The 23,300-nt window shown below is 55.2% G+C and overlaps 1 protein-coding gene across 1 annotated transcript in view; it reads right to left on the reverse strand.

Annotated features, from left to right (window-relative positions):
- Positions 1 to 23,300, reverse strand: part of GALNT9 (polypeptide N-acetylgalactosaminyltransferase 9) — a 99,861-nt gene that overhangs the window by 32,324 nt on the left and 44,237 nt on the right. Inside the window, exons 4-6 of the mRNA XM_082417189.1 lie at positions 21,995 to 22,169; positions 17,440 to 17,637; positions 8,177 to 8,294 (exon numbers count right to left, since the gene is read on the reverse strand). Coding sequence (XP_082273315.1) covers positions 8,177 to 8,294; positions 17,440 to 17,637; positions 21,995 to 22,169 — 491 coding nt within the window. The remainder of the gene's footprint in view (positions 1 to 8,176; positions 8,295 to 17,439; positions 17,638 to 21,994; positions 22,170 to 23,300) is intronic.

The raw sequence follows: 23,300 nt of genomic DNA on the forward strand, positions 1-23,300 counted from the left end.
AACAATCCCATTTACCATCGCATCCACCCTCAGGGTGGATTCGTGGTCCAGCCTCCTTCCTGGGCTTTGGCCCCGCGTTCCATTCACTTCGTGTCCCTCTTCGTGTCCTCTGCGTGGAGCCCTTCTACCCAGGCCCCCTCCTCCAGGGACAGGAGGCTTTTCTGGGAGGACACTGCCCGGGGCTGCGAGGCGCCCCCAACCAGAACAGAAACTGCTCCGGTCATTTCAAACAGGGGATGCAACACAGGACTGGTCACCGGTAGGGCGGGCGGTGAGGAAGGCAGGGCTCAGGCAGCCAGCGACCAGCAAGAGCCGGGCTGTGAGGGGCACGGGGTGCTCAGCACCCAGGCCTCTCCCTGGAAGCTGCCGGAAGCACCTAGGGACCGTCAGGGCAGGAGCTGGAGCCCCAGGCGTGGGGGAGGGACGCCCAGCCCGGCCCCGCCAGAGCATCTCCAGGAGCTGGCCGTGCAGCCTGCAGGGGACCCTGCGCCCCCCAGCGGTGGTGTATGGAACTGCTCCAGTGCCGTGGGTCAGGGACGGCTGCGGGGACGCATTGCTGTACGACGTTAAACAGCTGTTCCACTGAGAACGACATTTAGGAAAGGTGGCTTGAAATGAATCTTGTCCCTGCTCTAAACGGGGGCGGGGCACACCTGCCCACTCTGATCCCCCCACGGCCCGGGCCTGCTGCCTCGCGCCTCTGCACCCTGCTGTGGCCCACGGGCTGCTGGGCTTGTAAGGAGACCCTGCCCTAAACTCAGGGACTGAGCCAGAGCCCCCAGCCCGGGTGACAGACAGTGGAGCTGCTGCCCTCAGGCCCTTGGGTCTCCTGCCACTGGCTGTTAACAGCAGAGGGCAGCCTGCAGACCACAGGGCAGGCATCACTCAGGCCTCCCGCCGGCCTTCACCACCCCCAGGCCTCTGCAAGAACAGCCTGCTGCCCCTGGATGGTGCGCCTGCCTTTACCCGACGCCAGAGGTGAGGTCCTGGGGTTCTTGATCCCGGCCGCCGCGCTCGCCCGTGGAGGTCCCACCTCCCTTTCATGTCTCTGTCTGAGTTTTTCTTTCTTCTTTCTTGCTATTTATAATTTACTTTATCTTGCTGGGATTTTTCTGTTTCCCGGCAAGCTACCTTAAATCAGGTCAACAATAAAAGTTAATAAAAATAGAGTTGCCATATGATCCAGCAATCCCACTCCTGGGCATATTTCCGGACCAAACTCTAATGCAAAAAGATACATGCACCCCCATGTTCATAGCAGCACTATTCACAAGAGCCAAGACATGGAAACAACCTAAATGTCCATCGACAGATGAATGGATAAAGGAGATGTGGTACATATATACAATGGAATACTACTCAGCCATAAAAAAGAATAGAATAATGCCATTTGCAGCAACATGGATGCAACTAGAGATTATCATACTAAGTGAAGTAAGTCAGACAAAGATAAATACCATACGATATCAATTACATGTGGAGTCTAAAACACGACACAAATGAACCTATCTATGAAAGAGAATGGACTTGTGGTTGCCAAGGGGGAAAGGGGTAGAGGAGGGATGGAGTGGGAGTTTGGGTTTACTAGATGTAAACTATTACATATAGAATGGATAAACAACATGTCCTACTGTATAGCACAGGGAACTATATTCAGTATCCTGGGATAAACCATAATGGAAAAGAATAGAAAAAAGAATGTATATATATCTATAACTGAAAAAAATGAAAGTTTAAAAATATATATACATATATACGCCCATCTGTACACTTAATGTACATAAGTATGTGTGATTCTGTATGTGCATGTCTATCTCTGTCATCTGTATGGATTCCACATGCCTGTCTATTCATATCTACATCCAGATCTACAGCAATATATATCTACACCTCTGTAGCTACATCCATACCCATTTCCACACCTAATCCATATCTACACCTACACCTGCATCACCCCATCAGCAAACGTCCCCTGATGTCCCACAGGCAACGCCAACCCCAGACCCCTCCCCGACAGCTAGGGGGACCCTCCCAGCTCAGAGCCCAGAGCCCCCTTTACAAAGTGGAGACCCAGGCCAGGGGCGTTGGGGACCCACCTGTGGTCAAAGCACCAGGGCCAGACGGAGCCTGCTGCCGGGCCTCCTTTTGCTGGACGCCCCTTCTTCAACACCTCGGAGGGTTTCTGTCTTCCTGCTAACATAACGCCTGGCCTCCCAATCCCTCGTCACTGTGACCACCGGCTAGAACTTACCCAGGTGAGTATCACCCTGGCCCTTCCTCGCGGTCTAATGGCCAAACCCGCAGCCACCATGTGTGCACAGAGCTCAGGGCTCCCAGCTACAGCTGGGCGCAAGGGAACTTCTACACCTGGACCCCTCCCTGCCTCACCAGCTGGGACTGGGGTCTTTCCCCAGCTCTGCCCTCCCGCTGCGCCGGTCAGCACCCCGTGACCCCCACGCGGCCTCGGCTGTCCCCCATGCTGCAAAATTCTCCAGGAGGATATTCCCACCCAGGTGCCACCAGGGATGAAGACTGGCCAGTCTCTCCATCTCCCTCTCCCAGGTGCTTACGCGGTGACACCCAGGGCAGTGCCTCCCCCACCCCCCATAACAAGTTCTCTTTCGGACAGATCGGGGTCTCAGATGGACCCCAACCGTAACCTTACGCCGCACACAGCCTGCTTCCTGGATTCCGGCGGCGGCGTCCAGCCTCATTTCTCTCTCCCCGCGGCGTGCGGCATGTGGCTGTCGCCCTCCTCCGGCTCCCCGACACCTGGCATCTTCTCACCTCGACCACACCTGCTGTTTCTCCCTCCCTTGTCGGTTCCCCCATGCTGGCTTCTGCCTGACGCTGCGCTGCCCCCGACCTGAGCCACTGCAAGCCCCTGGGGGTCCCCGCCCTCAAATTCCTCCTCCCGCCCTCATGGCCCCCAACCTCTGTCCGGTCCCACCTGGCTGGGTTGGCAAGCCAGCAGGCCCGGTCGCCCTTCCAGGCAGGTCCCTTCCAGCCCTCAGGCTCCCAGCTGGGTCTGGTTTGGAAGGAGACAGGGAGCAAGAGGTCTGTCGGGGTGCTTCTTCCCTGCCCCTCCCCGTGTGGGTGCCTTGCGTCTCCAGTGGCGGTTCACCCTCCCCAGGGCGGTCCCTCCGCCCAGGCGCATGTCCACTGAGCCCCCTGCTACCCACACCCAGGCCGGGGGTCGGGGGCAGCGGCCAGGCTCCCCCAGCCCCCAGGGCCTCTGCAGCTTCCTTGGGACTCCGACTGTGGTTCCCGAGCTGACATCCTCTAACACTGGGAAGGGTGAGAATCCAGTGTAGAGGTGAAGGAATCAGTCAAACACGGAGAACTGGCACTTTCTGCCAGGTTCAGGAATCACTGGAAAGGATTTGCCTTTAATGACGAAAACAGTTGAGAAAAGTCAGCCTACTGAAGACTCTGCCGGGCTAATCCTCTGATTCCATTTTAACATGTATAACTGAGGACTGATTCTAAATTTGTGATTTAAAATTGGACCTTGTCAGAGAATTTAAAACATTTGCAAACAATACCGAAATGCTTCAGAGAAGTTGAGATTTAAGTATAAATCTGTAGTGTATAAGTTTAATATACTCGACACACTAGAGTTTTTTAAGTGCTTAGGGGAATTTCTGCAATGATATCAGGCATTCAAGGTGCTTAAAGAGAAAGGAAAATACGCCACATTTATAAGTGTCATTTTAAAAGTTCAAGGGAATTTAATTAACTAAAGGCAGAAATGGAACTGATCGTTGTTTAATAGCATTTAATCTGTTCAATCTGAGTTACTCAAGCATTAATCAAAGAAAAGGGGAAGTTGAGTGTTCTTATTTTATTTATAACCACAATAATATGATCTCTAGGTATAACTTAAAAGCTTAAAGCAAACAGGTTTGGAAAGGTGTAACTTCAATAAACTGTATATAAATTTTTTAAAACTAGCCTTAAATAATCTTTTCTGTGACTTAAGTCCCTACAGACAAACAAAAACCTAAATGAAACCCCAGAAAAAAACCACAAAATCCCAAGGACCCCAAACCAATCAGAGTTCAGCCCCACATCAGCAGAGCTCGGCCACAGGCGACCCCGAGGCCTGGCCCCCGGCCCCTCCCCCTCCATCCGTGGGCATTTACAGAGCGCTCAGTAATGCTCCAGGCCCTGTGCAGAGCAAGCCTGGCTGGCCTATGGTCCTCAGAGAGGCGGCTGGGCGGAGGCTGGTTCTCAAAGTGGGTTCCCTGGACCAGCAGAGTCAGTGGCCCTTGGGAATTTGTTGGAAATTAAGATTCCTGGCTGGGCTTCCCTGGTGACACAGTGGTTAAAAATCTGCCTGCCAGTGCAGGGGACACGGGTTTGACCCCTGGCCCGGGAAGATCCCACATGCCGCGGAGCAACTAAGCCCGTGTGCCACAACTACTGAGCCTGTGCTCTAGAGCCCGCAAGCCACAACTACCGAGCCTGCGTGCCACAACTACTGAAGCCCGCGTGCCTAGAGCCCGTGCTCTGCAACAAGAGAAGCCACCGTGATGAGAAGCCCGCGCACCACAACGAAGAGTAGCCCCCGCTCGCTGCAACTAGAGAAAGCCCGCGTGCAGCAACGAAGACCCAACGCAGCCAAAAATAAATAAATAAATGAATTTTTAAAAAAAGATTCCTGGGCTCCACCCCGCCGTACTGAATCCACATCTCTGGGTTGGGGCCCAGCGATCTATTTTAAGGAGCCTCTAAGGGATTCTGGTGCAGCTGGAGTCTGAGAACCAGGCCCAGAGATCTGCCTCACCCTCCTGGTGGGTCTCCCGGCCCCTCCTGCTCTGCTCAGCGCTCTGAGTGGTAGAGCGGCTGTCACCGCATCCTGGGGCCTCAGTGAGACCGGCTGGGACCTGGAACCTGGGCCCCTTTGCTCCAGTGCTTCCACCTGGACACACGTCTCCTCCAGCAGTAAATACAAAGAAACTATAAGGGACTAAAAATAAATGCACGCATGTGCAGCTGGGGCAAATTCTGGACAAAAGGTACAAAAAGACCAAGAAAACCCCAACTGTCACTTCTGAAGAGCCAGGAGCAAAAGCAGGGGGTCGGGGGCAAAAGCAGGGCACTGCGCATGCCCCCTGCACTCAGCACCACCTAAGGGGCGGGCAGACCACCTGAGCCACGCCTCCAGCCCCACCCCTGGACACACCCCTACACTCTCCCCATATAAGGAGCCAGCTCGCCGCCCCCCCTCCCTCTGGGAGCCGGCGAGCAAGGGAAGTTGTTGTTTGTCCTCTCTCCCGCCTGCTGCAGCAGGGGCCCCAGTAAAGCCCTGCCTGAATTTCTTGTCTGGCCTCAGGCCGATTTCTATTGACTGGGGAAGGTCAAGAACCCTGGTCGGTATCATCAGGACTCAGCATCACGGCTAATTGTGATTCTTGTCCCATAGAATGTCCTAAAGATTGAGAAGTCACTGCACACGCTGGCTTCCTCTTGTTTTAAATCCAGAAACAGCTCTGAACCTCAGGCTTGGTTGCTGGTGGGTGGGCAGCTCTTGGCCCATCTGCTGCTGCAGGACTTGGTCAGTTCACTGGCCGTCCCCAAACCCTGAGTCTTGGCCTCTCTGAAGAGGGGCAGGAGGGCACGGGAGTGAGGTCAGAGGTGACAACGTGGGGTTCACATCCCTGACCTCTGGCTCTGGCTTCCCAGCTGCTGGCAGCCTCGCTCCCACACAGCCAGAGCCCCGTGGGCCACCCGTCATTTCCAGGCCGTTGGAGCTGCCCTGCTTCACAGTTTGGACCCATGACCAAGCCCAGTCAGCTTTCCCTGGAGAGAGGGCATCACCAACTGGGGCACCAACAGCTGCCTAAGTTAGTCTGCCCCTGGATGGGACGCTCTTGGTACTGGCAATGCTGATAATTAAGAATAATCAGGGACTTCTCTGGTGGCGCAGTGGTTAAGAATCTGCCTGCCTATGCAGGGGGCATGGGTTCGATCCCTGATCTGGGAAGATCCCACATGCCGCAGAGCAACTAAGCCCGTGCGCCACAACTGCTGAAGCCCGCGCACCTAGAGCCCGTGAGCCACAACTACTGAAGCCTGCGCACCTAGAGCCCGTGCTCTGCAACAAAGAGAAGCCACCGCAATGAGAAGCCTGCGCACCGCAACGAAGAGTAGCCCCTGCTCACCGCAACTAGAGAAAGTCCGTGCACAGCAATGAAGACCCAGTGCAGCCAAAATATAAATAAATAAATAAATAAATAAATAAATATATTTATTTTAAAAAATAGGTCTAAAAAAAAGAGAGAGAAAACTTAAAACAGTGTTTCTTTAAAAAATAAATAAATAAAGGGGTAATCAGGTTGAAACAAGGTCACTCAGGTGGGCCCTAATCCAGCGTAACCGGTTCCTCCTAACGGGGAGCACACAGAGGGAGAGGACGTAAAGACACAGGGAGAAGACGGCCCTGTGACTGGAGCGTCGCATCTACGAGCACCAGGCTTGACAGCAAATACCGCGAGCTGGGAGAGGCAGGAAGGACCCTCCCTGGGAGCCCCCAGGGGGCGCAGCCCCGGAGACTTCAGACTCCAGCCTCAGTGCAGTAAGAGGAGGGGGCCGTGGCTTTAGGCCTCCCGGGTGACGGCACTCTGTCAAGGCTAACAGATCCAGTGTCAAAAACTCTTTGATTTGGGGGCTCTGGTGTCGCCACTGGGCAGAGACAGCTAACCAGCTGGTTAGTGAGGCTTGAGCTAGTGTGGGTCTGTGTTCCGGCCCCTGGTACCAATGGCTAAGCTGCTTCCCCATCCTGGGCCTCTGAGCATTCTGTGTGGAGCGGGGTCACCGCACCTCAGAAGGAGCGTTTGCGCGTGAAGGGCAAGGAATTGGTGACCTGGTGACCTGGTCGTAACGCACGACCTGGTGCTGAGGGCTCAAACCTGAACTCTCCTGGAAGCAGGGTCCTTTGGCACCCCAGGTCCACAGTCCTTGAAAGCCCTGCCCATCCCTCTCCAGATGGGCTGTGTCCCGTCACGTTAATCATGCTGTGACCGTTCCGCTGAGCCGTGAACAGAGCCCAGAATACTAGCCTTTGACTGGGCTCCGAACCCAACCTGATTTTATCCTAAGAATACACTGAACCAAGGAGGTGAAAGGCCTGCACACTGAAAACTACGAGACATTGATGAAAGAAGTTGAAGACGACACAAGTAAGTGGAAAAGTATCCACGCTCATGGACTGGAGAAATGTTGTTAAAACGACCGTACTACCCAAAGCAATCTACAGATTGAGTACATCCCTATCAAAAGGCCAATGACATTTTTCCTCAGAAATAGAACAACCAATCCTATAATTTGTATGGAACCACAAAGACCCCAGAGCAATCTTGAGAAAGAAGAACAAAGCTGGAGGCAACACACTCCCTGATTTCAAACTACGTTGCAAAGCTACAAGAATCAAAACATATGGCATTGGCATAAAAACATTCCATAGATCAGTGGAACAGAATACAGAACCCAGAAATAAACCCATGCACACATTGTCGATTAATTTACAACAAAGGAGCCAAGAATATACAATGAGGAAAAGATAGTCTCCTCAATAAATGGTGCTGGGAAAACCAGACAGCTCCATGCTAAAGAGTAAAACTGGACCACTATCTTACACCATACAGAAAAATTAACTCAAAATGGACTAAAGCTTTGAGCATAAGACCTGGAATCATAAAATTCCTAGGAGAAAACGTCCTCTCTGGAGCCTTCTCTACAAGCTGCCCCCCCCCCAGGAGCAGCCGTGGGGAATTCGGATGCTCATAACCCCCATCTGTACCCTGCTTTCCACACATCCACCAAGACAAGCCCACGAAACAGGGTGGGTCTCCTCGTTGCCATCGCACAAACTCCCCAAGCCGAGGACCAGCTTTTACAATTTCCAACCCAACCCCACCGGCCCCCACTTTAGTGTAATGCAACAGAACGCGTGGCTTGAGAAATAAAGTCACATCCAAAACACAATCTCTTGTTACCATATTCATAATGTTTCCCAGTCCCGTTGCCATCGAGGTTTCTTACACTGACCTAAGTTTCGGGGCCTTACGTCCCCCTTACTGGTAACATGCAGCTCACGGACCAGCCAGGCCAACAGGTCTGCTCGGCAGATGGTCCCCTCAAGAGGCCTTGGTGGCCAGGCAGTGACACTTACCCTCATGCCCAGCTCGATGTTCTCCCCACCATACACCTCCATGCCTGGGTCCAGCAGGCCGATGTCCCCGAAGTACTCCCGGTCCACCACGAAGGAGCAGCCGATCATGGCCGGGGTTCTGCAGGGAAGCAGACAGTGCGTGAGCTGGTTGCTGGTGTGTGGCCCCGGACCCCCACAGCCTGGGTGGGCTCACCATCCTCTCTCCAAGTCCTCACACCTCATCCCTGCGCGCCTCGCCTCCGCTTGGTCACTGTGCCCAGGGCTTGGGACACAGGCAGGGCTGCCTAGGACTTGTCTTGGCATCCCTCAGAGATGACAAAAACCAGTATTCAATTCAGGCAACTTAGTGTAAATTTTTAAAAATCTGTTTACCCAATGAGTTGTTTAGTTGCCCTGACCAGCAGTCACTTGCCTACCTCCTTCGTTATTTTATCTGTGTATCAGTAGTCAGGTCTGTAATGGGCAGTTGCACAGGCTGTGCACTGCTCAACTTTACAGAACCTCCTCAATATCAGACTCTCTCTGAATGACACACCTTGAAGTTGTACAGTACACAACCTGTGCAGCTGTCTGCAAAAGACTGCCAACTGTACTATTATTCCTGTAATAATTCTATTTACAGCTACATATTTTTAAAATGTCAGTAAATCTTGCCTTGTCCCGAGCAATTGTATCTGTAAAGTCATGTGTCAATGTGCTGGTTATAGTTTTTTCTAAAATGCATTAACAATCTATCGGTGTTGAGACCTCCACTGGTCTCATGGAGCAGCGGTGATCAACGCAGGACATGGTGAGACAGAGTGGCAGAGACAAGTGGACGGTGTCACTGTGAACAGAACTGCACATTTGCTGACTTATTCATTCATTTATGATACAGTCACATCATGAATGCAGGATATACTGAGTGCCTATTAGCTGGAGGGGATAAAAAAGAGAAAGGAAAGAGAACGGAAAAATATCTTGCTAGCAAGAAGTAGGCACAGTCTCTGTTTTGTAAGAAAGCAGGAACTTCCAAGCTTTTGAAGGACATGTTTCCCTCAAAACAAAGACACCTCCCTTGTAGGCTGAGGGCTTAGTTTCTTCCGAGCTCTGAGAGGACTAGTAAAGGCTCCCCACTGGGGCCTCCCTGGTGGCGCAGCGGTTAAGAATCCGCCTGCCAATGCAGGGGACAAGGGTTCGATCCCTGCTCCGGGAAGATCCCACATGCCGCGGAGCAACTAAGCCCGTGCACCACAACTACCGAGCCCGCGCTCTAGAGCCCACGAGCCACAACTACTGAAGTCCGCGTGCCTACAGCCTGTGCTCTGCAACAAGAGAAGCCACCGCAGTGAGAAGCCCGCGCACCGCAAAGAAGATCCAATGCAGCCAAAAATAAATAAATAAAACAAATAAATTAAAAAAAAAAAACAAAAAGGCTCCCCATTGTCCCCGAAGGCCCCGGTGGTCCTGGCAAGGCTGAAGGCTAGGGCTGTTTCCTCCTCCGTTCCCCCTGCTGTGCCCTCCCGCTGCTCCCACAGGTATGAAGTCACCCATGAAAACACCATGATAAATTGTTCTCAATCACAATTTAAAAGAAGCATTTCTTTTAAATGTGACTAGGACCTCAGAAGCAAATGCCCATGAGTTGTCCAAGAATAACAGAGGCATTCAAAGGCGATTATCCTTTTATCTGTAAAAAGATCCAATTTGTTCAGTCATGACATTTGAGTCACAAAATCTAACAGCAACGAAATTTTAATGTCATCTGTGATGTGTAATAGCGAGCGTTTGACCGGTTAAGTTATAGTTCGCCAACGAAGACAGACATTTCTCTCATTTTCTTAACGACACAAAACTCTCAGGTGATCTCTGGTGAATTTAATACCAAATCCCTGCCAAGTCTGTTGTAGCTAGTAATAACTTTTTTATTACTGCTCAGAGTTCCAAAGTAAACTTAAACTCAGAAGGCGATGGAAGCAGAATCAGCTGGCACTGAATTTATTTGCATGAGAAATTCTTGCTGTGTTTACAGAAAACAGCCAGGGCCGAGGGGTTCGGCCGGGCAGGGGGAGACTTGTCGTCCTGGGGGCATCCTTCTATCGGGGCTGAAGTGCAGCGTGCCGGGATATAGCAAGCAGCATCTCTGCAAAGGGTCCTCACCTGGGCTCCTGCCTTGTAAAGGCAACAGACATGCGGATACACACAGATGCATGGATACACACAGCACACACGCATGCACAAATACACACATGCAACAGACATACAGGCACACACGGACACATGTAGACACACACGCAACACACCCCCTACAAGGACAGACACACACCCAACAAACAGATGTACAGATATACAGACACATGTAATACACGTACATGGTCCCACAAACGTACCCACAGATAGATACACATACACACAGACCTACACGTACACACCCAAATGCACACAGGTACATGCAGACACACATATATATACACACATAACACCCAGAGAAACACACATGTGCACCCCCCGCACACATAAACACAGGCCCACACCTGCAGTGAACACACACACAGATACACATACAACACATGCACACACAGAGACACACCCAGACACCCACACATAGACAATACACATCCTCGAGTCCATGGAATTCTGGAGTTCTGTATAAATGGGAGCAGATAAAATTAAGATCACAAATGGGTCCTTCAGCCTTCAGGAGAGTGACAAGGGACAAGAGAGTCATCTGCTCTTGGCGTCTTGAGGAAGAACACGTGCTTGCAGGCAGGGCATGGCCAGGCAATCAGCACAGGCACAGGGAAGGCATGTGCAGAATCTTGCCGACTCGCTGCCGAACCGGGTGCAGGGGTCACACGCACTGGTGGCGAGTTTGTGGAGGAACTGGTGTGGGTTGGCTCAACTGTCTTGGAAAAGTCCAGAGCTATGAATAGGGAGCCAACAATACTTGTGCAGTGATGCACTGACGACCTGGCTCGGTGCGCACCGGCTGTGTGACCTCGGGCAAGCCACTCAGCTGCTCTGTGCTCAGCTTCCCCGCCCGTAACATGAGAGGCAGGATGGTGCCTCCTCCACAGGCTGCTGTGCGGATGAAAACTGCATAGAGGAGTGTCTGGAGCCTGGGAACCGCTTGCTGTTATTATTTTATCCCCTGATTCCACAGCTGGCACTTATCCCAGGAGACTAATCCAAAAGGTATTCGCACAAAGCTGTGCACTGCAGCGTGAGTTATAGTGGCCAAAGGGAAATCAACTTAGAGTCCATCACTGTAGACGGTCGAATGAATTTCGAGCCCTCCCTTTGATGGACTGTTACTTACCCAGCAGGTGAGGTGCTTACCAAGACCCCCCAGCACCACGGGAAGTGACCCTCAGAAGAGGGTGACAAGTCAGCAAGGAAAATGTCACTATCCTACCACCGTGACCAGAGAAGCAATTACGTGTGAGTGTGTGTGTGCACGCGGGTCTATGTGTGGTCTTGCGCGTGTGTGTGTGTGCGTGTGTGTCTGGGTGGGCGGGTCTATGTGTGGTTGTGGGTGTGTGAGTGTGTACACGTGTCTGTATGCTTGCATTTGTATCTGTGTGTGCACCTCTATGCACGTGTGTGCATCTGTGTGTGACTTTGTGCATGTGTGTGTGAGTGTGCGTGTGTTACTTGGGGCCGCGTTCCACGCTCCCCTGCTTGGTGGGGGGGACTGGGTGCTGGGGGGCCCCTCTGCCACCCCCAGAGCATCCCCCTTTCCTCCGGGCTCCTCTGGCCCCACTGGGCTTGCACCCACGGTCGCTCCGCGTCCACCAGACACACTGAGCTCCCCTCCGGGGGTCGGGGTGCGAACCCTCGCACGAGCTCCACGGCCCCTGGAAGATGCGAGCCGCGTGCGCCAAGGGGCTGCACGGCCCTCCCCGAGGCGGGGGTCCATACGACACAGCCAAGATGCTCCGCACCCGCGCCCCGCTAGCAGCTCCGAGCCACGCGGAGACGGGGACAAACACGCCACTGGTCACGGGTCCCATTTTGACCTCCTTCAGACCCGGGAAATAGCTCCGTTTCAATGACAAGTTGAAGTTCACGCGTGCGGCCAGCCGCCCCCAGCATGCAGGACCCCTGGGCCCACACCGGGCCCGCAGGCCCCTCCCTCCCCTTTCCACGCGCAGGGGAAGCCGTCTTTCTCCTTCTGTCAAGACTGAGATATTTCCCTCCAGCAATCCAAGCCTTCTTTTCACTCTTTTTTCTTCCTTGAGCTTCAAGGATAATGAATGGTAGGGAAATTTCCTAAAGGAGATCTTCACACGCCAGCCTGTTCCCATGGCTGCTCCAGGGCGGGTGTGCGAGCTGCGTCCTTCAGGAGAAAGGCAGCGGCTCCGCGCCCAGGTCGGAGGGAAACGAGAAATCCCAGAGCGGTTTTCAGGAGAGACCCTTCCAGGCCCGCGCTGTCCCCGGGGATGCAGTTTCCCAGCCTGGGGTCAGGGTCTCGGGAAGTGCAGGGTGAGGGGCTCCATCAGAGGGTGGCCAGGAGCCTTTTCTGCAGGCACTGGGGCGCCAGGGCTTCTCCTGAGGGCTCTGCTGTGGCGGGGAGGTTGTGAGAAGGGGGCGAGGAGGGCCGTCCGCTGGATAACAACCTTGGACGCAGAGGGCCTCGAGGCTGCCCCTGGGGTCCTGTTACTCCGGACCCTCCAGCCCGAGGGGCGTGTGAAGCAGGCTGCTGGGAGCAGTGGGGACTGCGGCGCTGCCCCTCCCGGGGGGTCACTAGCAACTCAGCTCCAGTGGATGGTCACCAGGTAGGAATGGGGGCCTGGGTTTTCCAGAATCTTCTATTTTTCAGAGAATAGATATCAATTTCATGTGAAATCTCTTAAGTGTAAACATTGGTTCCAATTTCAAAACATACATGGTACAATCAAGGCAACACGCTGTAACTCAGAGGCGGCCTTTTCTAGAACTTGAAGGACGCGGTTACGCCACTCTTGGCTCCCTGGGTGCCGTGCACACTGAGATGGGAGATTCAGAGTGACTTCTTCTCTCCTCAAGAAGAGGGGCCGGGGGTCTGGGGGGCCGTCCTGAAGCATCACAGGCAGGGCAGGGAGTCCCGGCATGGAGGCTGCTGAGGGCCAGGTGGGGTCTGGGGAGGCGCCGGTCGGCTTCCTCTCTTCCCCGAGGGACACACCACGTCTGATTTCCAGGGAGCCTTGGCTGGGCGTGGTTAAAGCCATCACACGGGCCAGCTGGCCATCAGCCCCGCAGGCAGCCTTGAGAGGCCCTTGTCAGGACTCTGCTTCCCCGCGGGCTGCACTCATGCGCGTTGAGGACGCAGTTCGGGGACCGGCTGTGATGGTGGCTCCGCGTGGAGCCGCGGAATGTTTGTGATTGTCACACGCAGCATCGGCCCCAAACTGCCACCGTGGTCTCATCTCAGCATGGCTGTGTGTCTGCTCCATCCCCACGGGGACACCCTCCTGGCAGATGCCCAGCAAGGCTTAGGACCCTCCAATCTTGGAGCAGGGCTCTGCAGAGGGCCTGTTCTGGACATTGGCCATTTTTGGTTTACCCAGCGTGTTCATTTCCCACGGCTGCGAAAAGAAGTACCATAAACTGGGATTTCAGACAAGAGATATCTGTCCTCTCACAGCTCTTGAGGCCAGAAGTCTGAGGTCAAGGTGTGTCGGACAGGGCCGCGCTCTCTCTGGAAGCTCCAGGGGAGGGTCCTTCCTGCCTCTTCCAGCTCCTGGTGGCCCCAGGTGTCCCTTGGCTTCTGGCTGCATCCCTCCCGTCTCTGACTACAGAGTGGCGTGGCCTTTCCTCTTCTGTGTGTGTCTCTCCTAAGGACACTCATGACGGCATTCAGGGCCCAGCCGGGTGATCCAAGGTAATCTCCCCATCACAAGATCCTAATTACATCTGCAAAGATCCTTTTCCCAATGAGGTCGCATTCATGGGCTCTGGGGGTCAGGACGTGGACACGGCTGTCTGCTGCACCCAGCCTTCCATCTCAGCCTTCTTATAAACACCCCAACATCTTTTAGGGAGACCGCCTCTCTCCTTGCACGTACTCCCTGTGGGACGGAGAGTCCCCAGACCTTCCCCTCTGTGAAGGTCAGCGGGCCATTGGCGGACCCCTTCTCCCATCTGCTTCCAGGAAAGAGGGGGGCAGGGGTTTGCGGCCCAAGTTCAGCCATTGCCACCTCTGTTCCGGGGACTGACTGAGGTGGAGGGACGCCCGTCCGCAGTGTCGGGGAGCCGTCTGGCTTTCCTGCTGGTTCCTCCCCAGAGCCGCTTCAGCTCACATTAGCTGGCGCCCTTCTCTGTGGCTGGAACCCTCCTGGTCCCGGCTCAGAGCTGCTAATTTAACTGGCATGGTAAGCAGCTTGGGCATTGGAATTTTTACTTTTTTGTATGTTTTGAAATTCATTTTAAAAATCAACTCAGCAAAGGTAAATTTACACACAACAGGGCACAGCCCTTGAAAGCATGTGGTCCGAGTGGTCTGACGGGGGGAACGCCGGGTGACCCTGACGCAGTCCAGACGGAGAACGCGCCCATCCCGGGCTCCTCGGCCCTCCACCAGGTGACTGCGTTCTCTGGGCTTCTCTGGGCATCAGGTCACACACTACGTGCTCCTTTGTATCTGGCTCTTTTGCCTCTGTTTCGCCATTTTGCGTTTCACCCGCACTGTTATGGGCATAACCGTTTATTCCCTTTTAGCTCTGAGAAGTCTCCCGTTACATAGATAGGTTATGCTTCGTTTCATCTACTCGCCTGTTGGTGGACATTTGGGTCCAATTTGGGACTATTGTGAATAAAGCTGCCACCACAAACATTCGCGTCTGTCTTTTGTAGACGTGTGTTTTCATTTCTTTTGGAAAAATACCTGGGGCAGAGCGGCTGGTCATACAGGAAGTGTTTTTACCTCTATGAGAAACTGCCAGTTTTACGAAGTGGTCTTGCCGATGCCTTCTCCCACCGGCCGCGCTGAGAGTTCCGGCGACTCCGTGTCACCAGCCCCGCTGCCACTGGTGTGTCTGTCCATTCCAGCAGGAGTGCAGGGCGCCTCACTGGGACACTGTGCGACTCCGCGGTGGGCGTTTTTCTGTGAGTGTGCTAGCATTTTGTCTACCTTCTTGTATGCAGTGTCTGTGCAAGGCCTTCGCCCATTTTTTATTTGGGTTTTGGGCATCAGGGTTTTCAGGTGCTCTCCAGGTGATGCTAATAAGGAGCGAAGTTTGGGACAACACACAGTCTGGCCAGAGCAGCCTTCCTGCAGCTCGGGGCTCCAGGCTGCTTGAGACTTAATTTCTCGCTGGACGGCTCTTTGCTAATGGAGCGTAGGTGCCCGGAAGCCCCCGTAAGACACTCCTAGGGGAGGAGAGAGCTTTCAAAGGCGCAATGAGGGATGGTCTTGGTCGCTTGCGGGCAGAGTGGCTTGTTTCAGCAGGGACACATCAGTTTGTACAGATGAGGCAGGAGGAGTCCCAGCCCGAGGCCCTAAAATCCAAACCTCTACAGGGGGAGACCTGGCCAAGGCTCCAAGGGGTCAGCAGATCCTGCAGATGCACATTCACTCCAGGAAAAAAATACCTCCATCCTGCTGGGCCCCCAGGAGAAAGTGGTAGCCCCACTAGATTTTGAAACATAGATTTCCCAGGGGCTCAGCAGACTAGGGAAGTGGAAGGAAGGGCTGCAAACTACAGAAGCTCAGTCGGTGATGGAAACAAACAAAGCAAGCCAGATGCAAGAAATGACAGCGCAGGTAGGAAGGCAGAGCGTCAGGGAGACAATGGGGAGTGGTGGGGATTTCGGGAACTGGAGACCATCGCCCTGTTTAGACAGGGGACTGCTTCTCAGCCCCAGGGACTGCTGCCTTGTGAGAATGTGCACCTTCCCATTTTTATAAAGATGCTGGGTTGTGGGGTTTTAAAAAAATTTCTTTTATTTATTTATTTATTTTTGGCTGCATTGGGTCTTCATTGCTGCACATGGGCTTTCTTCTCTAGTTGCAGCGAGCGGGGGCTACTCTTCGTTGCAGTGTGAGGGCTTCTCATTGCGGTGGCTTCTCATTGCGGTGGCTTCTCTTGTTGCGGAGCACAGGCTCTAGGCGTACGGGCTTCAGTAGTTGTGGCACGTGGGCTTCAGTAGTTGTGGCTCGTGGGCTCCAGACGCGCAGGCTCAGCAGTTGTGGCACACGGGCTTCGTTGCTCTGCAGCATGTGGGATCTTCCCGGACCAGGGCTCAAACCCATTGGCAGGTGGATTCCCAACCACTGTGCCACCAGGGAAGCCCTGGGTTGTGTATTATTTTTTAATATTTTATTTATTTATTTATTTGGCTGTGCCGGGTCTTAGTTGCATCAGGCGGGCTCCTTAGTTGTGGCATGCAATCTCTTAGTTGTGGTACGCATGTGGGATCTAGTTCCCTGACCAGGGATCGAACTTGGGCCCCCTGCACTGGGAGTGTGGAGTCTTAACCACTGCGCCACAAGGGAAGTCCCTGGGTTGTGTATTTTTAACATGTGAAAATCTCTCCGTTTTCATGTTTGGGAACCGATTCAAAATAAAATAAAAGCTTTGCAGGCCAATCTCTGGGGTCTGCTGAAACGCCTGGGGTCTCTGTAGCACACACAGCATCTGTGGTCTCCAGGTCTCTGCTCTGCTCCCCGGCTCGTGTTTTGACTCTTGTGGTGCTGTCTCTGCCTCTGTCTGTCTGTGTGTCTGTCTCTCCCTCGTTCTGTCTGGGTCTCTGTCTCCTTTCCCTCCCTCTCTCCATCTCTGCATCTCTCTTCCTCTCTGCTTCGTGACACCTTCCCAGTTTTGTCTCTTGGTCTCCCTGCCCCCTACCCTGACTCTGTCTTCCTCTGTTCATCTCTCTTTCTTGTTCCCTCTCACTCGCCTTGGTGTGTCCCCTGTTCTGCTCTCTCCATGTCTGTGTTCCTTTTCTCAGTCTCTTTTACTGGCTCATTCTCTTTGGATGTTAGCTCTGTCTGTCTGTCTGTCTGTCTGCCTCCCTCCCTCTCCCCCGCCCCCGCCCCCGCCCGACCTCGTCATCTCTCAGGTCACAAACTGGAGCCGCTCCCAAGTTTCCCCATCACATCACCCTGTCCCTCTGCACATCTGGGCAGACGCTGCATCCCACCACACTTACTTCCCCACGTGGCGCCAGGCCCCGGCTTTCTGCAGAGGAGCGCGCCCCGTCCCTCCAGCCCCCCAGCCCCCTGCGGCAGCCCCGCCCCACGCCTCACGCTGTCCCGGCTCCTCCCAGGGCAGGCCCTGCGCAGGGCCCCGGGCTCGGCTCACCTGATGGGCGCTGCCTCGTCGCCGCGGTCCAGCCAGTCCTGGGGCGGAATGATGTACATGCACCAGAGCCCCCAGTTGTAGCCGTGGGCCGCGCTGGCGTACTGCTGCACCTCAAACGTGTCGTACTTGATGTTGTCGATGGCCGGCAGGACGATGCGCCGCCGGTCCTCCCGGATCCGCGAGAGGGCGGGCTCGGCCCTGCGGGGCGGTGCACGCCCGTGGGGAAGGGCACGGGTGCCGGGACCCCCCGCCCCATTCCCCCAGGTGGGGGGGCCGGAGCCAGGCCTCCTCCAGGGAGGTGGCCACACCCGGGTCTGATGGCGCCTGCGGACGGTGGATCCAAGGGCTTCACCTCTGGAAGCCCCGGGGTCGCCTGGGCTGCAGACCCGCCTGCCGAGGTCTCGCCCTTCCCGGGGCAGCCCGTGGCTAGGGACTGATGGACACCAGGGATACGGGCACACGGATTGGGCCCAATCTCCGACACCTCTACGGGGCCGTTCTGGCTCCAGAGGCCCTGTGGGTCAGCTCAGTCTGTCCCTTCACAGCTCGGCCTCCCCCTCCAGCTCATCCCACTTCCCGGCCCTCCTTCCCCGCACGGGTGGCCACACGTTCATTTACAAGCATGAACTGAGGACCTGTTATGTGCCACACCCTGTTTTAACACACCAGAGTACATTCACGAACTAGAAGAGAAAAAATCCATGCCTCAAGGAACTTAGGATACACTGAAGGGACAGAAAGGCTACCAGGTAGTGTTGTGCAGTGCACAACCTACACAACAGTATGTGGTGGCCCTGACTGGGTGGGGGTCAGGGGACAGACAATAATGTGTAAATAAATGATATAATATATTAGGAGGTGTTAGTTGTTGTGGTGGGAAAAGAGAGTAAGTAAGGGTGGTTTGGAATTGCACTTTTAAATAGGGTGCCCGGTGTAAGTTGCCCTGGGTGATGACCACGAGGTGTAGGATGTAGCAGGTGGTGGGAGAGCCCGGGGTGGGGGGGCGTTCCACGCAGAGGGAGCAGCCAGCACTGAGCCCCCGGGATGTGCTGGTGCACTTGGGGAGAGGGCCAGGGGGCTGGAGTGGAGAGATGCGGGCAGTGTAGGCAATGAAGCCGGAGAGGAGAGGGACCAGAGGACGTGGGCTGTCGGTTGCGGATTCTCCTTGCAGGAGTCTGAGAGGCCAGCAGGTGCAGCTTCGCCCCAGAGACGGCCTTGTCTACCGCAAGGATGAGATGCTGCCCAAGGGCTCGTCACCGAGCTGGAGTTCAACGTGGTCGTGAGCAGCCCACTGACGGGGCAACCAGAGAGGTGAATGCTACACGGGGACAGGGGGACAGGGGGCCAAGCTCAGGCAGGGACAGCGGGGGCCGGGGGGGGGCGCTGGGGCAGTTCTCTGACCCTGCCTGGCAAGATTCGCCACGTGGCCCGCTGTCCTTCCAAGCGAGAGCCTGGTATTTACCTGCCTTTCAGCTTCATGAGGAGGATTAATTAATTACTGTTAGCAGAGTGTTTCAGAAATGAAAAGCTCTCTGCAAATGCCACGTCTGCTAATAAGGCAGGATCTCTGTGGAGGCAGTTCCTGGAGGAAAGGGCTATTTGCAGATGGATAGCTGGGTTTTCAGTTGTGAAAATTAAAGTTACACGGGTTTAAAGTTGCACTTTGATGTGGTAGACTTGTGGTTCTCCCAAATGCCCTCCAAATGCTCCAGGGAGTTTAACGTATATTAGAGGGACAGAAAGGCCTCCAGGTACAGCTGTGCAGTGCACAACCTGCACAACAGTATGGAGTGACCCTGGGGGGGGGGGCAGACCATAACATGTCATTAATGATAGAACGTGACAGGTGTCATGGGAAAAGAAGACTCGCTTCAGGAGGGTGGCAGAGGAAAGGGAAATGGGGGCCAGCAGGGGAACTCAAAGCAGAAGGAAGTTGAATCTTGGTCAGCAACGTACTGGGACAGAACCAGCGCTGAGAACAAGCTCGTGGTCCTGCGGTGACTGAGATGCCACGGCGAGAGTGGAGGGAACGTGGAAGGAGAGGGCTCCACTCACCTGGAGTGGAGAAGGAGGTGTAGGAGGTAGCAGGTGGTTACAGGCACCAAAGCCCTGGTCCAGCCAGCAGGAGCAGTTAGGAAAACCAAGAACTTTGAGAGACCGCGAAGGCCAGACCCTCGTGGCCCCCGGCTGGGGATACCGGCCAGGCGCTGTGGGACTTGATCAGCACATCCACCACGAACACCTCCTTACGGCATTTGCAGCCCTCGCATTTCCCCCAAGGGAGTATCTCAGTGAACGTCTTAGTTTAGGCTTCACAGAGTTTGAAGGTATAATATGGGAGATTTGATATAAAAACGGTGAGGCTTAGTTTCTCTTGAAACAGGGCAAGCTGTCCACCCACCCCGGGGCTGACTTTTCCCTGCAGCTCATCTGGTAGGCGCTGCAGGCTACCCCATGCAGGGCTCAGACTCCCCGCCCACTGTGGACCCCCTGCAGACCCTCCCACTGTGGGTTTCACTTAAGGATCTCGAGATGGGATCATCCTGGGTGGGCCCTAAACCCACTGGCAAGGGTACTTAGAAGAGAGAAGAGGAGAGGCACAGTCACACAGAGAGGAGAAGCCGTGTGAAGACGGAGGTAGAGATTGGAGGGATGCGGCCACAAACCAAGGGACTCCTGGAGCCCCCAGAAGCTGGGAGAGGGTTGAGCGGTGTCTTCCCACAAAGATTTGTCCATCTGGAACCTGGGATGGGACCTTATTTGGAAATAGAGTCTTTGCAGATGTAATTCAGTTAAAAAGCCCAAGATGAGATCAGCCTGGATTGGGCTGGGCCCTGAATGCAAGACGTCTCCTTCTAAGAGAAAGGAGAGGGAGGTTTGAGATGCAGACACAGAGGAGAAGCAGCATGATGACGGAGGTGGGGATGGAGGGACGTGGCCACAGCCCTGGGTGCCTGGAGCCCCCAGAGCTGGGAAGGCGGGCGGCTCCTCCTCTAGAGCTTCCGGGGGGAGTGCAGGCCTGCCCGCACCTTGACTTTGACTTCCGGCCTCAGAGCTGTGAGAGAATGAATTTCTGTTGTTTTGAGCCACCGGCCTTTGGTCATTCATTATGGCAGCCCCAGGACACTCACGCACTGGGTGGCCCTCCCTCCAGCCGCTCATGCAACACAGGTGGTCCCCTGGGGTCCTGGTCTGCAGTCCCCGTTAGGCACTTGCCTGAGGCCCGTGCGCTGCAGCCGGCGCCGCCGGGTGCGGGGTGCGGCTCACGTGTAACCCTGGCAACAATCCCACTTTCTAACATCCCCACTCAGCACGGGGAAACTGAGGTCCCCGCCCCCCGCCGGGGGCTCAACCCCTCGCGTCATGTTGGCGGGCCGAGCGTCACGCCGCAGTCCTGCGCGCCGGGAGCCTTCCCGCGGGATGTCACCCTCTGCCCGCCCCGCCTGCTGCCATTTATTCCTCTCGCGTCCACTGCAGGTCCCGGCGGGAGCGAGGGCTGCCGGGGGCGGGGCGTGGCGCCTCCCAGATGCAGGCACCAGAGAGGAAAATAAGGAAACGTGCCAAGAGCCCAGTGGGCGCTTTCCAGAAAACTCTGAGGCGCATTCTGCTGTTCTATCAACACATCCTCAGGCACCTGCTGTGGGAACATCGGCTCACAGCCGGCCTAGGGACCACAGGGTCTGGAGAGAGGCACCAGGGCCAACCCCAGCTCTGACGCCCCGTGTGGATGCCCGCCTCCCCTTTGGATGTGGGTACTTTGCTGGACAGATGACTGCTCGTAAGGCCTCACTGGCCGCCTTCGGGCACAGCCGCGTGAGAGTCCCGGGCGGCGGAGCACAGACCCCTGGGCCCACCCAGAGACCGTAGGTCACACAGAGCTGCATATCCTGCGAGCTCTCGGGGGCTGCAGATGCTGCTGGTCTGGGGTCCACGCTGAGTACTGAGGACCTGCAGGGGCCCTGCCTCCCCGGGGCAAACACAAAGCCAGGACAGGTGCCGCAGCCTTCCTGCGGGGCGGGCCCCGGGGCGGTCCCCGGGGCACCTCTAGATCATCCCGCGCAGGTGCTCCTGAGCCACCGAGGTACCCCTGCCGCTCCCCGGCCACATCCGCCTCCAGGTTTCTCATTAGAAGCCCACCTCACCCCTGCATGGATGGGTGGGAGAAAATGGGCGGACGCTTTGATCTAGAATTTTCCATAAGGATGAGAAATTGCTTCCAACTTGTGCCCTAGACTTAGGTCTCCATTAACTGAGACCCTACAGACCACGTGTCCGTGCAGCAACTGCCCCCAGCCTTGTGTGTTGCCCTGGCCTGAGGTCACATGAGCAGCCTCATTTGACTGTCACCTGCTGGAACGACTGGCCAATTCAAATTCCTCTGGGGGCAAGGTGGGGATACAGATCAATCTTCATGTATATGCATCACAAACAGGGTTCTGGGTTCAGGAGCTGGACTCAGCTGCCCCCGGCCCTGCCAGGCTCATCCTCTTTGCGGGGGTCCTGCAGGCGCCAGCAGACCCCGCCGACCCCGCCCAGGGCCCAGCCGCGCCCTTACCAGCCCATGCTGAACTCCACGTGGGCGTCAAAGAAGCCCACGACAGGGGCCGTGGCGACCTTCCAGCCCTGAAGCCGAGCCCGGATCAGGCCTTCTCTCCTGCTGTTTCGGACGATTTTCACGAGGCCCGGGTACCTCTTGCTGACGTACTGGTCCAGGTTGAGCTTGAGTTCCACTGCGGGGGACACAGAGATGTTTCGGGCGTGACACCTCGGGAGGGCCTGAGGTCACTGAGACCCACGGTCGTTGTGTGCCCTGGATCCATATTTCATAAACATTCAAGAGGACCCACCGTTGCTGGGTGTGGGCTCGGGGTGCTGGGGGGACCTCGGAGAGATAAGAGCCCACCTCGTGGAGCTGCATTCCAGCGGGAGAGACAATGAACAATCAAGCCTGACTGATTCAGACAGAGGCACGTGTTATAAAGACAGGAGAAAACGGGGCTGAGTTACTCAGCTGTAAAAAGGAAGGCAGTCCATGGACAGACGGATGGATAAACAAAGTGTGGTCCATCCTTACAACAGAACATGACCCAGCCTGAGAAAGGAGGGGTTCTGACTCACGTAACTACGTGGATAAACTTGAGGACATGATGCTCGGTGAAATAAGCCAGTAGCCAAATGACAAATCCTGTGTGCTTCCACTCACATGAGGGCCCTAGAGCAGACAAACCCACAGAGACAGAAAGCAGGGTGTCGGGTGCCAGGGGCCGGGGGAGGGTGGTGGGGAGTTAGTGTTTAATGGGGACAGAGTGTCACTTTGGGAAGGTGAAAATGTTCTGGAGATGATGATGGTGAGAGTTGCACAATGATGTGAATGTACTTAATACCCCTGAACTCTACACTTATTCTGTAAATGGTTAATTGTATGTTGTGAGAATTTCAACTCAGTAAAATATTAAAAAACTGATGAGGGCACAGGCGTCTACGTGAAGAAGCTCCCAGTGGCCAAAAGTGCAAGCCACAAAATAAGCCACAATAATAACAGACTTTAGCCGGTAGGGAAAAGAAAAAGGGGAAAAGGGAGTGGCATCTGAGTGAGGCGGGAGCTTCTCCGGCCCGCTGGGCAGGTGCGGGGGCGGCCTGTCTGCGGAGCTGACACGTGGGCCGTGACGGGGATGCAGAGCCGGCGGGGCAGAGCGGAGGACAGTTACAGGCGTGGGAAAGGAGCCCCGAGCCCCGTGGGGCACCCTTGGCCGGTCCCGGGGGTGAGGGCAGGGGTGGGGATAAGGGATGGGCTCAGCGCTGAGCAGGAGGGCTGCGGAGGGCTGGAACCCGATCCTGGCTCCTGGGCCTCGGTCAGTACC

Source organism: Balaenoptera physalus (genome assembly GCF_965194825.1).
Source record: "Balaenoptera physalus genome assembly, chromosome: 12".
In the NCBI taxonomy this organism is placed as follows: Eukaryota; Metazoa; Chordata; class Mammalia; order Artiodactyla; family Balaenopteridae; genus Balaenoptera; species Balaenoptera physalus.